At 47.8% G+C, this 15925-nt stretch overlaps 1 protein-coding gene across 1 annotated transcript in view; it reads right to left on the bottom strand.

The window, feature by feature from the left end:
• FGFR4 (fibroblast growth factor receptor 4) overlaps positions 1-14516 on the bottom strand; it is a 47299-nt gene extending 32783 nt beyond the window's left edge. The window contains 3 exon segments of the mRNA XM_083488332.1: positions 13859-13983; positions 14246-14405; positions 14408-14516. Of these exon segments, the coding sequence (XP_083344458.1) occupies positions 13859-13983; positions 14246-14405; positions 14408-14501 (379 nt within the window). The 5' untranslated portion in view covers positions 14502-14516.
• Between the last annotated feature and the right edge of the window lie 1409 nt (positions 14517-15925).

Genomic DNA, 15925 nt, shown 5'->3' with positions numbered 1-15925 from the left:
AAAGAAGCTGCTGCTAGCAGAATAGCAAGAAGGGTGATCTGGGAGGGAAAGAGCACACTGCTCACATTATATCTGTCTCTTTGCCTTTGCTCTGATTCAAGGTCTTGCGCATCGGGTCTACCTATCCTTCCTATCCTTTATGGCGTGCCCTGTGGTGGAGGCAGCTTGTTTGCAAATTGCTGTTGTAAGTAGCTGGGTGTTATCACTGCCAGCAACACCATAAAGTGGCTGTGACCCTCATTAGAGGGTCTTTAAAGACTGCCATAAAAAACTAGGCAAATGTGGGAGCCTGGGGTTAAACAGCTCTAATCCCCCCACAGTAAACACATTGAGGCTGATTTCCTGTCATTGCAGTTACAGCTCGGAGCTCTCTGCTTGGGCTAATTGGACGCAGCAACCCCCTGGACACCACCCAGTACCATCAGGCTCGCGCCTCTACTCCCACCACCCAGACCAGGTTTCCCTTCCATCCTGCAGCATCACAACTGCTGTCATGTAAAGCAGGGGAAAGAGCTTGCTACTTATTCTAGCACACATGCAAGGTGGCAAGAAATTTCTGTTTGGGGGTTGCTGGGATTCACATAATCCAATCCCATGAATATTTCCTGGGGGGGGGGGGAACCTCTCTGGTTTTGTTCAAGCTAGCATTCTTGGAAGACACCATCAAAGTGATTGCTTTCTACCGGTCCCTTTTCAGATGCTCAAGACTGGAGATCTCCACACTTCTCAGTCTCCTCTTTTCCACTATACCTTATCAGCAGCTTAAGTTCAGGTCTTTGACATCAGCAGCACCGTGGTCTGCAAGCAAGCTTCACTCAGACTTTTCTAGCTCTGTCCCCTTGGTGGTGGTGGTGGTGGTGGTAAGTGGCACAGGAATGCCTGCCCTGAACCAAGAGCCCCGTAAGATGCCTAAGTATTTCTGCCTCCATAGAGTCAGAATTTCGACAGCTGACCAGTTTCCATCCGTACCAGGTAACAACACAACAGTCTGTGTCGAATTTGTGTCAGTCCAGGAAGTACAGTCAGGATATGAAAGACCAGCTGGACAGAATAAGAGGAACATGGAAGAGCTGCACAGGAACAGCTCCCAAGTGGAAGATCCGGTGGAGGATCTGGACGTGCATGTTACACCTGATTCCAGCCACTTTCTGCACACCATGCATAGTCTTATACACCTTTTCCACTATCCCCTGTAAACTAAAAAGTCCCACATGTCCTCATAGGGGAGTTAGTTCCTCCAGTTTGGATATGTTAGGGCATCTCAATCAATCAGTCAATTTATTGTGCATAGCCAAAGGCCTTTACAATGTACTGCAGAGGGCAAGACAAGGTTTTCCTCTGAAATTGCATGACATACTCTATAAAAAAATTACAGCATAAAAAGTTTACAGTATGAAATTTTAAAATTAGAGAGCATTAACATGTTCAGAAAGGAGCTTCTTAGCTGCCAGAGCAAATTTGGCTTCCAGGTGTGTAATCTGTAGATCTTTATCAGCTATATCAGCTAGGTGCTTGACTGTCACCTCCTGGGGGGAATCGGCCTGAGAGGCAGTCAAGAACAAGTGATAATTTTTTCCCCTCTGGGCATTGAATATAAGGGGCAAAGGAGCAGGTAACATAGGACATCCTCAACCTTTTTGCATCCATAAATGCACCCATATGGGGAATTCCCAGGTATCTCCCCTCTAAATATGCTGAGGGCATCTGTTGGAACCTTAGTTCAACAAACACCCTACGCAGCTGTGGGAAAGTCTGTGTCTCAAGGCAATGGTGCCTTAAGTGGTGGATCTTGATTTGGGGGTACCAACTAGAATAATGGGCAGCCATAATGTGCTCTATCTTGGTTGGTTGGTGTACTGATCAAAGATCCAATTTCTTAGGTCATGGGGACTGAGGGAAGGGCATCTCAGAAAGGATCCTTTCCAGGAGGTGTGGCTGTTTAAACAGAGAGTGGGCCACAGCCCTGCCATTTTTTTCGCTACTGTATTCCCTTAGCCACTGTTTTGAGAAGGCTGGATGGGGGTGGGGACATGTTTTAGCTAAAATTGTCAGGAGTCAGAGGTGAGGCTTTCAGATTTCACGAAAGATGCCTTGGCACAATCTCTGTCTCCTTTAGTGACCTGATGTCCACGCTCATCTTATGACGGCATGCATGGTGTGGGTTGCCAAATTAAAGGAAAGCAGCAGCCTTGTTTTTCTCCCTGAGAATCCTGTGCATTTTGAATATCTGAAGTCATTGGTTCATGGACTTCTTGGGAATCAAAGAGGGGCCTTTCTAGCAGCGTAGCTAGCCACTTGGTCGTGATGCATGCCACGTAGCCTCCAAGGAGTGTGTCCACCGCTTCCCCCTTAGCTGTAGGACGGCTGAGGTGGAGATGGTGGGCTGATGCAAGCCTCACACTATCTCGGGCAGTGCGGAGCCTGCAGGCACTGGAGCCACCGCGTCACTCCCAGGAGAGATGTGTGGCTTGGGTGCACTGCATGACCCATGAGAAGTGCCACCCCCTAGTGTGCCCACCCCCCCCAACCCCTAGCTATGCATCTGGGTATTTCAGCCTCCTAGCAGAGGATGGTTGCCACAGGAGAAAAGTGCTGCGTGAATGCACCCTAGAGACATCCAGCTCCCTCATTCTTTCCTTCCTAAATTCTTTATCATTATACTCATTCTTTGTGGTGAAGTCTCAAGTAATCAAAACGTTCAAAATCTGAACAGAGTACTGCAGCTGTGGTCTAACCAGTGCTGAGCAGAACGGAACAATCTTATAGGAGGATTATATCCGTGGGGCCAGAAGCAATAATAATAATAAAAAAAATCAGCCTCAGAGTGGAGAGTACAAGGAATTATAGCAAGGATCTAATGGGATCAAGCTAGCGTTCAAGATGTTTTAGTCCTGGCTAGTGCCTGTGATGTTTGTACAAAGGGGAAATAGGCACATCTTTTTTGCACGTCTGGATATTTCAACTTGAGCTAGTCTCTCTCTGTGTAATGTTCACCTTGAATCATCACCACACCAGTTGTAATTGCATTTATATCCCACTTTTCCTCCAAGGAGCTCAAGGTAGCATACAAGTTACTGCTCGTCTCCATTTCTGTATGTTGTAGGTTTCACAGCGGCTCCATTCATACTTGTGGGGCTGCGTTCCCAGACTAGCACTGTCAGTTATGCTGTGGGGTGCCTCAGGCCGCTATTTTGACTCCAATGCTATTTAACATATATAAGAAGCTGTTGGGAGCAGCCATTAGGAGATCTGGGGTGTAATGTCACCTATGACACTCAGCTCTCTTTCTCAGAGTCAGTAGAGGTTGTGCATGACATGAGCTGTTTTCTGGGTACAGCGGTGAGATGGATGTGGTGAAGGGAAGCTGAATCCTGGTAAGGCTAAATGCTTGTGGCTGGGTGGTTCATAGATCTGGAATTTGGGAAGACTGTTCAGGATGCGGTTACGCTCCCTCTGAAAGCGGGTGTCTGAGGGTGCTTCTGGAACTATCACTGTCACTAGAGGAACAAGTAATCTCGGTAGCTGCAAGGGTCTATTACTAGCTTCAGTTGGTGTCAAAACTCTGCTCTTACCTGGACAGGAATAGCCTAGCTGCTGTGGTTCGTGAACTAGAACTTCCCATGTGGGTTACTGTCACATGCTGTACATGGGATTGCCCTTAAGACTGGTTCTGAAACTGCAGCTAGTGCAGAATGCAGCAGCAACGGTCCTGTGTGTTGTACCTGGATGTACTTGCATGTTATACTGTGGTGGCTGCCTGTCAGCTCCTGAGCCAATATTCAGAGGAGGCCCTGTTAGCGGTACCGCATTTTACAATATGTTGCTTGGCGACGACACAGAAACAGGCTTTCCTGTAGTGGTGCCCACTCTCTGGAACACTCCCCTCACTCCCACTTTACAGGAGGCACCCACAGAGAACACACTTGTTTACTCAGGCTTTCCCAGACTAGGTTATTGGCCCATTTTACATATAGGCTTGTATCCAACACCGGCCCTACTCAGAGTAGACGTGCTGAAGTTATCATACATGAGAAATTTAATGTCATTAATTTGGTCTACTTGGATCAGATGAGAATAGAAGGCGATTCATTGTGCATCTCCCTGATTGCTGTTGATTTTATGTATATTTCAATACTTGTTTGATTTGATATGCTTTTAACATGTTAATGCTGGAATTTTATTTTGTAAACCATTTCAGGAAGTGGTCTGCCATCAAGCTTAATAAGCAAATATATATATGAAAGATGCAGGGCCCCCCCACTGCTTTATGTCTCCGAACTGGCTTCTGTTTCATCCTTGATATACAGAGTAATTTCAAATGGGCATACTTTCAAACTACTTAATTGGTACAAATGTCCATATGGCATTTCCCCTATTCTACAACAGTTCAGTTGTTAGAGCAAGAACCTCTCAACCTCAGGGTTGTGAGTTCCAACCCCACGTTGGGCAAAAAGATTCATGCATTGCAGGGGCTTAGACAAGATGGTCCTTGTGGTCCCTTCCAACTCTATGGCAACTCTTTGAGACGGCAAAGAAGGCTGTGGAGAGTGGATGTGTTTCCATGCTCCATTTCAAGTTTCAAATGCAATATTACCGGGGGGGGGGGGGGAATGCAATATTACGAGGATGTTATGTGGGATGGCTGCAGGAGCAAACATATATAGGAGGAGAGGTATATACACACGTTTCAATAAATAAAATAAACAAGAAGTTCATGACTGGGGGTTGGCTCGTATGCTCTAACAACAGAAGAAGAACTGAATATCAGACCAACTGCTTGCTAGTGAGACATCGTAAGACAGGGCTGCCTAAGAGAAAGCTGCAAGTGGGACATGAGCACAAGAGCCAGCAACTGGGATTCAGAGACATGCAGTCTTTGACAGTGGAGACAGAACATAGCTATCCTGGCTAGTAGCCATTGACAAACCTATGCTCCATGGATTTGTCTAATTCTCTTTTAAAGCCATCCACGTTGGTGGTCATCACTATGTCCTGTGGCGGCAAATCCTATAGCTTAATGCACCCAAGAGGAGGTCATCACTTTTGTTGGGATACTACAAGAAGAGTTGGAGAAGTGAGCACCACACAGACATAGGGACCCATCTCTAAGTTCTTCACTGTCAAGTGCTGTCCACTTTTCAAAGCTTGACCTTGGCAAGCATTTTTCATGGTCCAAATTCATCTTAACAATCCAATAGGTCCTTCACAGGACCTATTTTCTAAAACCTGGTCAGTTCGGTGAAGTCCTGGAAAACTGGGCCCTTCTAGGCGTTCACAAAGGCCACACAAAGCTTGCAGGAGGCCTCCCTCCTGAGTGTTTAACAGGCGATGGGCAAGTAAGGCTGGGTGTTTGCTGAGGGGCAGTGGGAGGGCAGTGTCTTAAGCTGGATGGAATTTGTTTGATTCGGACAGCTCAGTGTAAACAAGCAGGGAGGGGGACATTGGGGGGGGATGGGTAGGGAAAGCACACTACTTTAACATCTCTCTCCCTGATCTGTATTTATCTATACCCCATTGGGATGAACATGAGGGGACAGAGTGTGTGAGGGAATGCAGGGCCTAGTGGATAATCCCGGGGTTCAGCTGGTTCTACAGCAAATAAATAAATAAATAAATGGACCTCCCAAATATCTATGTGGGGGCGGGGAAGATAGATAAGATAAAAGGCTCATAGTGAGTCAGACCATTGGTCCACCAACTCCGTACTGTCTTATCTCTCTGAGGTTTCAGGCAGGAATCCTTCACAACTTTACCAAGGTTGGACCTGGGGCCTTTTGTACACAAGGCATCAGCTCCGCCACTGAATCAGTCATTCCCAGCAAAGTTGAGCCAGTTTAGGAAGCTAGCATGCCACTCCCAAATGGGAACAGAAGCCTTCCTAGGTATCTGGGATGAGCCACATACATGTTAGATGTAACTAAGTTGGAGGGATATTTTTTTGAAAGCAGCCTCAAGAGATGGAGGAGTACAGGGGAAAGCTGCTTATAGAATCATAGAACTAAAGAGCTGGAAGGGACTCTGGGGGTCGTATAGTCCAACCCCTGCAATGCAGGAATCTCAACTAAAGCATCTGTGTCAGGTGGCCATTCAACCTCTGCTTAACATGATTCTGCACCGAATGCTGTCTCTGGATCTCTTTCCCCCACCCCACCCACCATGAGTTACTGGAAACAGTTTTAGGAATATAGAAAGCCGCCTCTCACAAAGTCAGTGGTCCATCTAGCTCAGCAATGTTCACACTGACTGGCAGTGGCTCTCTAGGGTTTCAGACCCGGCGCATTCCCTGCCCTACCTGGAGATGTCAGGGATTAAACCTGGGACCTGCTGTGTATGCAGAAGGTCCCAGGTTTAATCTCCACTGAGATGCAGCCATTCCCCAGACAACTAACACCCTTCAGAATGTAAGAGAAAAAGCCCTGCTGGATCAAGTCAAATGCCTGCTTCACCCAGCATCCTGTTCTCACAGCAGCCAACCAGATGCCCATGTGTTAAGTCTGCAAGCAGGACCTGAGCACCACGGCACTCGCCCCACTTGTGATCCCAGCAGCTGGTATTCAGAGGCAGCCTGCCACCAACAGTGGAGGTGGAACAAAGGCATTGCTTTTATTCTCCATGAATTTGTCTACTCCTCTTTTTAAGTCAAGTTGGTGGCCACCGCTACTTCTTATGGGAGCAAAATTACGTGCAGCTGTTAAGCAACCTTCCCTTTCATCCCCGCTCTCAAAATGGCAAGTTTCTGAAGCTGCTTTTAAGTCAATACTGTATATAATTTGCCCCTCTTGCTCTCCCCTTTGCATTATAGTCTGTTGTGAGTCCCTTCATCAGCCCATTCTATGCAATGGAGCAAATTGGTCCATCATGGCTCCCCCAAAAGTATAAAGCAGGATAGTATGCACTAAGAAGAGTTAGTGAGCCAGATCCCCACATCATGGGTGTGTTTTAAAACCCAGACCCCCTTTTTTTTTGAGGATAAAAATGTGGTTTCTCTTAACACTCCTTTCTTCCACTGTTCCAAATGTGGGTATCAGTTACAGTATTATTAAATCTTCCTGATTTAATGTGAGGGAGGTGTTGCTCTTTAGTTCAGCACTTACTACAATAAACATGTTTTCTTTTCTTTTTAAAATTCAGCTTAACAGAGCGAGGCTTCTGCTCCGACTTTTTTCCAGCACTCGCTTGATGGGACAGTAGCACTCAGTCCCAGAGAGACTCTGCTACTGTTTTCCTGTTGGCAAAGGTTGGGAAACAGTCAGAAAGTGGTAAGAAGCAGGTTCCCCTCTGTTCGTCCAAAGTTTCCCATCTGCTGATCCTTGTTGAACATAAGTGTTTAACGAGCACTTTGTTCCTGTTGCCAAGCAGCAGATTGAAAGACGATGTTATTTTCATGCACCATGATGTCATCATGGTGCAATACTGGCGTTGCAAACTCTTGTGATATTAGCACACGTCTAGAGTAATTTAATGTTTCTGTCTTTCCTGGTTAGACAAGCTGAACACAAATCAAAGGAGCAGAAGCTCAAAGCCAAAAGCAGCATCACCCTAGTCATTAATTCCCAGTTCTGAATGTGAAAGGTTTTCAACCAGTTTCCCCAAAAGGTTGGGATTGTTCATGCCATGTACATTTTCTGGGGCTGGAACTCTTTTCTGTCCCACAGATGCTGCTGGGCTACAAAGAGAACTGGGTCCAGTGCAGCTGCAGGACAACAAACACCATCCTCGGTTGCTTCTCCCCCGCTCCTTTTTAAAATGAAAAATAAAATCATTGCTTCACTTTCTTTCGGGCCACGCAGAGAGCAGCAGATGTGGCCATCATCGCCCTAAGCCAGCACTCTGACCTCAGCAGAGCAAAGGGCAGGCAGCTGCTGTGACAAGTGGATGGGATGGGGGTGGAGGGGGGGATAGTGGGAGGCACTTCAAAGCCCTAAGTTGTTGGCGATCTTCAGAGGCGAGTAGGGCCAAGAGGAGGACAGGCTGCTCAGGGAGGGTCTGGCTCTGCATCGTCTTCTGGGGATTGTGCTCTCAAGCTGCGGCATAAGGGGAAAGGGTTTAGAAAGAGCCTGGCCTGTACTCTGCCCTTATCCCTGCCAGCCAGAATCCATTCAGAGCAACCCGGATCCCTTTGCAACACAACAGCAGCAGCCTTCATGTGCTCAAGAGCTTCCCAAGGCACCTTTGTCCATCAGGGATCCCTGAGAGAAGACCCTCCTTTCCACAAAAATCTTATGGCAAAAGGCAGCCCATACATCAAGCCATGTGAACAGAGAATGAAACGCCACAGAATAAGAGGGGGGGGGGAGAGACAAAGTCAGTCCTGACCAGGTCAAACCACAATGCCTTTGGAACTGAAACTACACTAGGCTACACCCCTCGGCAAGAGATAATCCAAGGAGCTTTGTTAAACATTAATCAAGACCTGCACATCTAAGCACAACCCCGTTCATTGAATCTAATGGGTGCACTGGCAGCTCTCAGTCTCTTTGCTCTGGAGCAGGCTTTTAGAAAACAGTAGGCCTGCTCTGGAAGGGTTGGTTTGATGATCACAGCTGGACTGAGGCTCTGCATTTAAAAGGATGTCATGGGGAAGGAGGGGACACTGTTTATCAGGCCAGGAAAGAAAATAATAGGTTTAAACAGCAGGAATGTAGATTTAGCGAGGGGAGACCTCACTAAATAAGGCAGGTTAAGCTGCAGAAAACTAAGGCAGGTTTAACTGCAGAAAAAGCTACCTAAATGGTGGTTGTGGGATGTCTTTTCTCAGGTCTCGAGAAAATGCTGGACTCGCACTGACATTGGCATTTTACTTCAGAAACAGAGCCAAGCGAGATGACCACTGTAATTGGGCTTGACATCATTAAAGACATCACATGGAGGCTTTCAACTACACCATCCTGAGGCATCAGTTTTCAGAATTAAAATAAAATAGATGCAGCCCGTGTCCTGGTCTCTTGAACGTGTGGCTCTGGATCAAATGACTTACTGGGATAGCTCCCAACTTTTCACAATTGATCCTAAGGTCACCTTTTAGTCGAAAGTCACCTTTTACCAATGCTGTCATTGTGTGATGGAAAGCTGATTTTTACATGTACATTATAGTCAGAAGAGCTGGTGCATTCAAGTTACAGAAGCAGGAAAAAATGCTTGAAGACTACAATCCTTTGTGAACACTGAAGTGGGAGAAAGGCCTGCTTTGGAGTACATGTTCACTGGATCAAGTGGTGCATGCCACTTGTGAAAATGACCTCAGAGTACTAGGTGGCAAAGTTGGCTCTCTGGTTCCAAGAGCAGTGTTACTCATACCTTGAATATGCTGGAGACTTCCACCTGACTCCTACAAAATGCAATCCTGGTTAACACCAGTGGAAGGAAATTTAAACCAGCGGCAGATCGAGCACTTTGCCAGCTACCCGAGCAATGGCAATTTGGCTAGGCATTTCAGCTTATTGAATCCCTGGGCAAAGCTGCTTTGCACCAGGTGTGATTACAGCCCAACTGGCATGAGCTGAAGATGACAAGCCTTTCTTTTAGGTAAGCAATGACCCTCTATTCATTACAGAGAGCACTCCCTGGCACCAGAGGGTGGTTTAGCCTGCCTGCGGATGTAGCCATGCACTTCTGGATTACAGCAGCTGCTGGGTATGAATGTTATCTGTGCCCCTGGAGACAGCATTGCATCCTGTGATTTGCAAACTGCACAGTTCGCAGAGGGGCATCCACAGCCAAGCCGTTATGTTCAAACAGATAATTGGGGCCTTTACACGAAGGCTCCCAGTGCAACCGCCAACTCAGGAGAGGAAATTAAGGGAGCACAGCTATTTGCTGGGGAAAGCCAAAACACAAGCCAGCATCTTTTCCATTGCAATTGCCGGCTCAGTCACCCTGTGGCTGGCTCCGTCTCTGCCTAGAGGAGGATCAGAGAGTCTTCCTTCTCCTTCGGGAAGCTGCCAGCAGCCCTTGTCTCTCTCCCATCCTGGATCCAAGTGGCTCTCAGCAGGCGAGCCCCTCCTCCTTCCCCCTATCCAATTATAACCAGCTTTCTAATCATTTGTTTGGAGCTGAAGCCAGGCGCCTGTGGCTGAGCTCAGGGGTGGGAGAGAAAGGGGGGCACGCGAGGAGGGGAGTGGGGGGGTGGTGCTTTCCCCCATCTCTTCTTTTTCCTGGATTGCTGCTGCTGTTGCCCGCAGAGTGGCTGAGTTTTCTCTTGCCTGTTCCTGCATGGCCTATGCCTGCCCTTGGATGGGTACTGCCACTCTGGCTGGGGAGGAGCAAAGGGTCTGCTCTTTGGGAGTGGGAGACGAAGGCTGCTTGTGGCTCTGGAGTCTTTCCTTGGACCAGCCAGCTCTGGCTACTGCTCACTACCCTTAGGACCTCACCCCAGTGGGACATGTGGGCTCCCAGCCCAGCTGCTTCCACCCTTACTAATTTTTCACTCTGTGATGGAAAGCCTGTTCTAAGCATTGCTGCTGGCCTCTCACCCTGGCTTTACAGCCAGCTAATGGGCCATAGTCAGAAGCAGTGGGTGATTTTAGACTTTTTTAAATGAAAAAAAAGCCTCCAATTTAATAAACATCCATGCTGGCGGGGGTTGTGTAAAATAGGAATGGAAGTCCATATGCCCCACACTGTTTGTCCATGTGACTGTTAGGGCTTGTTATTCCCCTTCCTGGGCTGCATAGCCCATCGTGGAGGATACAGTCACTGTAAAAAGCAGACTTAAAAAGAACATCATGACTTTGCAGGGTTGCCAGCTTTTTTATTGGCCTCTGCTCCTGTACCATTAACAGCAGCTTGCCCTGCAAACATTAGCAGGAGGTCATGCTTAGCTCTTCACATTTCTGCAGATCAAACTGCTGCTAGAGTACAGGAGCTGTCTAGGCAAATTATGCATCTGATCAGTTGGCAACCTTAACTGCAAGAAATCTTTTGGGGATGGAAACCAGTCTTCTATATATTGTTAGTAGTAATGGATCCATAAAGAAGTAAAGCAAACTTTCCAGGTGGGGGAAGACTCTTCAAAAGGGTGTGAGACACCATTGGCTTTAGTATGTGTGAACGAAGACTTGCTGTGCCTAATAATATGGGTGGGTGGAACAAGCTCATAATGTGACTGATACTGCTGTGAGCTACTGTATGAATGCCATGGGAAAGAGTGTGCAGATCCCCTTTCCTGCAGTTCCTGAACTGCCACTTGACTTGCCAACCCCTGGCATATAGGGTTGCCAATTTTTTTGACTGGTCCCTGATCTTGTGACATTAGCGGCTGCTTGATCTGCAGACATTAGCAGATTATCATCTTCAGCTTTGTCTGCTAGTTTTTGGCAACCCCACCAGCATACTCCCTTTTGGTATAGTGCCAACAGAGTCCCTCTTAATGCCATTTCCTCGGCTCTGCAATGGGTTCTCCCTCAGCTTAGGCATCCCATCTGTCGACAGCACGTTGCCGAGAACCTCTGCCTCCAGGCCACCCAGCGAGGGTCTAGCAAAGCAAAGGGCCTAGCTCTAGATGCTGCAGGCTCAGGGCTTGGATGTGGTCTCTTCCTCTCTCCTCCCCTGCAAGAGGGGCCAGGGCTGGGGCATTGCTCCTGATTTATAGTACATAACTGCAGTCAAACAAAAAGCCCTTCATGGCAGCGCGGCAAGCTTGCTGCCTCCCTGGTTTCAGCACATACCAGCATCACCACATCCCTCTGACCACAACCCCCTTCCCGTGCACCCCCCTGCCGTGTCCCACAGCTCAGCACAACAGGGAATTGTGCACTGAGACCCTCCATCTACTCTCCGCTCTCCCCAGATGCAAACAGCTAACCCCACCTCGCAAACAAAATACTCACTGCCGCTACACAAGCTCCATATCCCACCCAAACATCAGCCCTCAAATACCAAGCACTCTCCTCTGACTATCCAAACACTTTCTAGGTTGTCAGACCTGCTACTTCCCAAGATGCAGCCAATCCTGCACTATAGCCTCACATTTCCTCCTTGAAATACAAACACAAATCTCATATCCTGATCTATCATTCCCTCTCTCCCCCGCCCACCTAAATAACGTTATGGTCCAGCACAAATTCTATGCACCTCTGTCCCCAAACATCTCATAAGTACCTCTGCTCACACACATATTCTTTTCAGTGAGAACTCTCTCGCTGCCAGAAAAAACAAACAAACATAAACAAATAAATGTTTTCAGATCTGAAAATGCAGAGCCAGGGGGATCATAACTTTATTGGGACTAAGGCTGCAGTTCTATTCCCACTTGTCCTGGTAACTCAATGGAACTTTCTTCTGAGTAGACAAGTACAGAGTTGCCGTAAATAATGTTGACAATACAAGTAAACTTTAAAATAACACAGAATCCTTTGTTTAGCAGGATTTCAAGGAAAAGAAAAAGTTACAAATGAATTTTTATGTGAGAGGGTTGTGCTTGGCTTTGCAGGCCAAGGTGAGAACTCTTGTGGGTTCCATAGGCCTTAAGTGTCCTGAAATCCAGTATATGATCAATATTTTATTTCCAAAATGAAAATTGCTGGGGCTTAAACCTACCTTGACACCGCTCCTTTGACCTTGGATGTATGGAGGGCAAAGTACTCTGCACAGGCTCAAAGACACTCCTCATAACTACTTCACAGGCTCAAGGACTGATAGGTTCTTCCTTTTCTCTACTAGTTAAAGGTACACCCAATCAGAAATGTGCCCACAAACTGCTTTAGTCACCCTGTTGCTTTACTGGGAAAAGTACAGGGCCAGTGTGACCGTGTACTCTTTGACAATATAAAAAATTCCTTCCAGTAGCACCTTAAAGACCAACTAAGTTAGTTCTTGGTATGAGCTTTCGTGTGCATGCACACTTAGCTCGTGAAACCACCAGGCATGCTATTTTTCTGCATTGGTTGTTTGGACTGGACACACAGTCCTACCTGCAAGCCAAATTCTAGAACGTGATGCTAGGTGGTTGCTGTTTGGCTCTGTAGCATCCCACAGGGTTCCATCTTGTCTCCCATGTTTTACAACATCTACATGACAATGCTGAATGAGGTCATCTGGAAATTTGGAATCAGGTACCATGGAGTACGTAGCTGATACCTATTTCTCCTTTACATCTGATTTAAGTGAGGCAGTGGAAGCGCTAAATCAGCATCAGGCATCAGTAATGGGACTGGATGTGGCCTAATAAACTGGCAGAGAGAGCATTATGGGCCATTGTCTCAGAGAATATGCATTCTGGACAGTGTTTGACACATGAGTGTTTGATCAGTGTTTGACAAATCCAGCTGTGTCACTGGAAGCTCATGTGCCTTTCATGGGATGGAATGCCTTCCACCATCTAGAGCTGGTAAAGTCCATCCCAGATAGAGAAAACTTAGGCAAGTTAAGCCATGTGCTGCAAACCTCCAGATCAGACTACTGTAATGTGTTGCAAATGCCTTCTTTCCTCCCTAGCTAGAGCTCAAGGTAGATAGTTCTCCATCCTCTTAATTTATATCTGCAACAACCCTGTTGGGTTGAGATCCTGCGACTGGCCTAAGGTCACCCAGTGAACTTCATGACTAGATGGGGATTTGAACCTTGTCTCCCAGATCCTAGTGTGACACCAGGGGTGCCAACCTGAATAAAATATTGGGGGCGGGGAAGCAAGCCCCACTCCACATAAGTGTTCACATGCCACACTGCATGCACACCATTTGAATGGCAATGCCTATAAACTGGGGGGCAACCCCCCAAATATTTTATTGGGGGACACGAAGGGACCTCGACTGCTAGGACTTGGCTCCTATGTGTGATTCTCTTAATTACTACTCCTTTTAAGCCTCTTGAAGACGGTATGTTTATTTCTCTCTTTCCCCCCCAAACGCTGCTGTTGTACCTGCTGTTTTCACTTCCGACATCGTTTCTTTCTCGGCTTTATTGATTTCATTTGCGATTGCTGCCTGTGGGCCGCCGCTCTGGAAATGCTTGTATTGACTGGAGGCCGACGGGGAGGAAATAAATCTGCAAAATAAATACCTCAGTCAACGAACCATGCCGGCGCGCCTGCCTGCCTGCTCGCTCGCACATCCCGCCCACGCCTCCTCCTTCCCCCTCCAGGCGCCCGGTCCCTTGCTTCCCCTCCGTCCCCTCCTCGAAGGCCTCGGCCGGCAGCCGCGCGGGATTCCCCGCGCTAGGGACGCGCTTGGGCCGCGCAGGCGGGAGGCGGGCTGGCAGCGTCTGGGCGAGGCCTAGCTGAGGATGCTGAAACGCTTGTGTCACTAACCGCGAGAGACACGGCGTCTCCGGCACCGGAGGAGTCGCAGCCAGGCGCCTTGTCGTGCGGGATGGGGGTCGCTCGGAGGGGACTGGCTTCGCCTGCCACACATATGGGGAGGAGGAGGAAGGCCCAGTGCGGGAAAAGCGGGGCGCCAAAGCGGAGAGATTGGCGTGGGGGCTCTTGATGAAACCCAGACCGACGGTTCTGAAGGACAAAGTTGGGGGTGTTGCGGGTAGGTGGGTAAGGCAGAGAGAAGCTCCATTCTGCGTTTTCTTTGCGCCAAATCGGGGCCCTTGCCCACCACCACTCTATTAGGGCTCCGTGTGCATCGCACAGCGGGATCCTGTGCTCAGTGAGGCTTTTCTTTCTAGGAAGTGTGCTTAGGGTTGCAGCCTCTGCAGTGATTGATCTTCTTGAGGGCGGGAGTGGGAGCGCATTAGGATTTCCACTCGCTCAGCTCTTCCCTCCCGCTCCAATCCCCAGAAAACAGCTGCAGGCAGAAGTTCAACATATGGTGCAACTCCAGCTTGGGACAACTACACATGACCATTTCCCCCCCTGCTTCAGTTTTCGGATGGGGGTGGGTCAGGGAAGGCTGAGTGAGAGGTATCTGACACTGCATGCTTGCAGGGTGAATTGTCACCCCAAAGTAATACAGGGTCCTGGATCTGATCCTCCTCAGGTTAAGCTGTGCTTTTTCTTTGGCAAAGACATTCCAACTCCAAGGGTGTAACTGCAGCTAAGGATTCCTGCAGGCTTCACCTGCAACTACTTTCTGGTACCTTTCCTGTGAAGCTATTCCGAAAGGGGTGCCTTTGAACATGTGATGAGTGCTTCCCTACCACCACTGCTTAAACACAGCCAGCCGGTCCCACATCTGAGATGAAACACTCTCAAGGATGACTTTCTCAGTCTTACCAAGTTACGCCTGTATTGGCTGCCTGCCCATGGTGTTCTGGTTGGGTGCTGGCATAAAAGAGCGCAGGGTTTAGCTGTGCATGCCAAAGAGAGCTTGGCAGTGGTGTGTTAAAAGCGCCAGTGTATGGTGGCAGTTACAGACCTGGCTTAACCACATTAGAATTCTCTTTAAACAAAAAACAAAGCAAAACCCTGGAATTGTTAAAGTAATGAATTTAACTGGATTTTTTCTTTTTAAAAAATCAGTACAGAATAAGGATATGATCATTATTCCACTTTAACTAAAACATAATTATAAGAACATGACCATGTACATATATGAGTATCATAAGTTAGATGTGGTTTTATGCTGGTGTTTCTGTATGTATGCATATATCTGTATATAAATGCTCCTGTGTATCATCATGAAAAGGAATAGTGTTTTGTGTGCAGTTACGTGTGTGTGTACATCTCTGTTCAAGTGTACACATACAGGGTAGGTAAGCACAGCACCCTCTGTGGGGGTGTATAGATGTGTGGTGGTGGCCTAAGTTAGCTTGTATTTGATGGAACAGCAGAGGTGTGTGTGTGTGTGTGTGTGTGTGTGTGTGTGTGTGTGTGTGTTTTATTCAGATCAGTATGCAAGGGGAAGGCAGCCTGGAACAGAGTACTGTGTGTGGGGAGGGGGCTAACCACTCAGCCCTGCCCCTGTACAGTAGTGCCTGCCCCCAGCTATGAAAGCCCCCGTGTCTGGCTGCCAAAGTAGCGAGCCTGCCTGGTGCCAACAAT

The sequence above is a fragment of the Podarcis liolepis genome (genome assembly GCF_965112155.1).
Source record: "Podarcis liolepis genome assembly, chromosome: 2".
NCBI classification, from domain to species: domain Eukaryota; kingdom Metazoa; phylum Chordata; class Lepidosauria; order Squamata; family Lacertidae; genus Podarcis; species Podarcis liolepis.
This window is presented reverse-complemented; position numbering and strand designations above follow the sequence as displayed.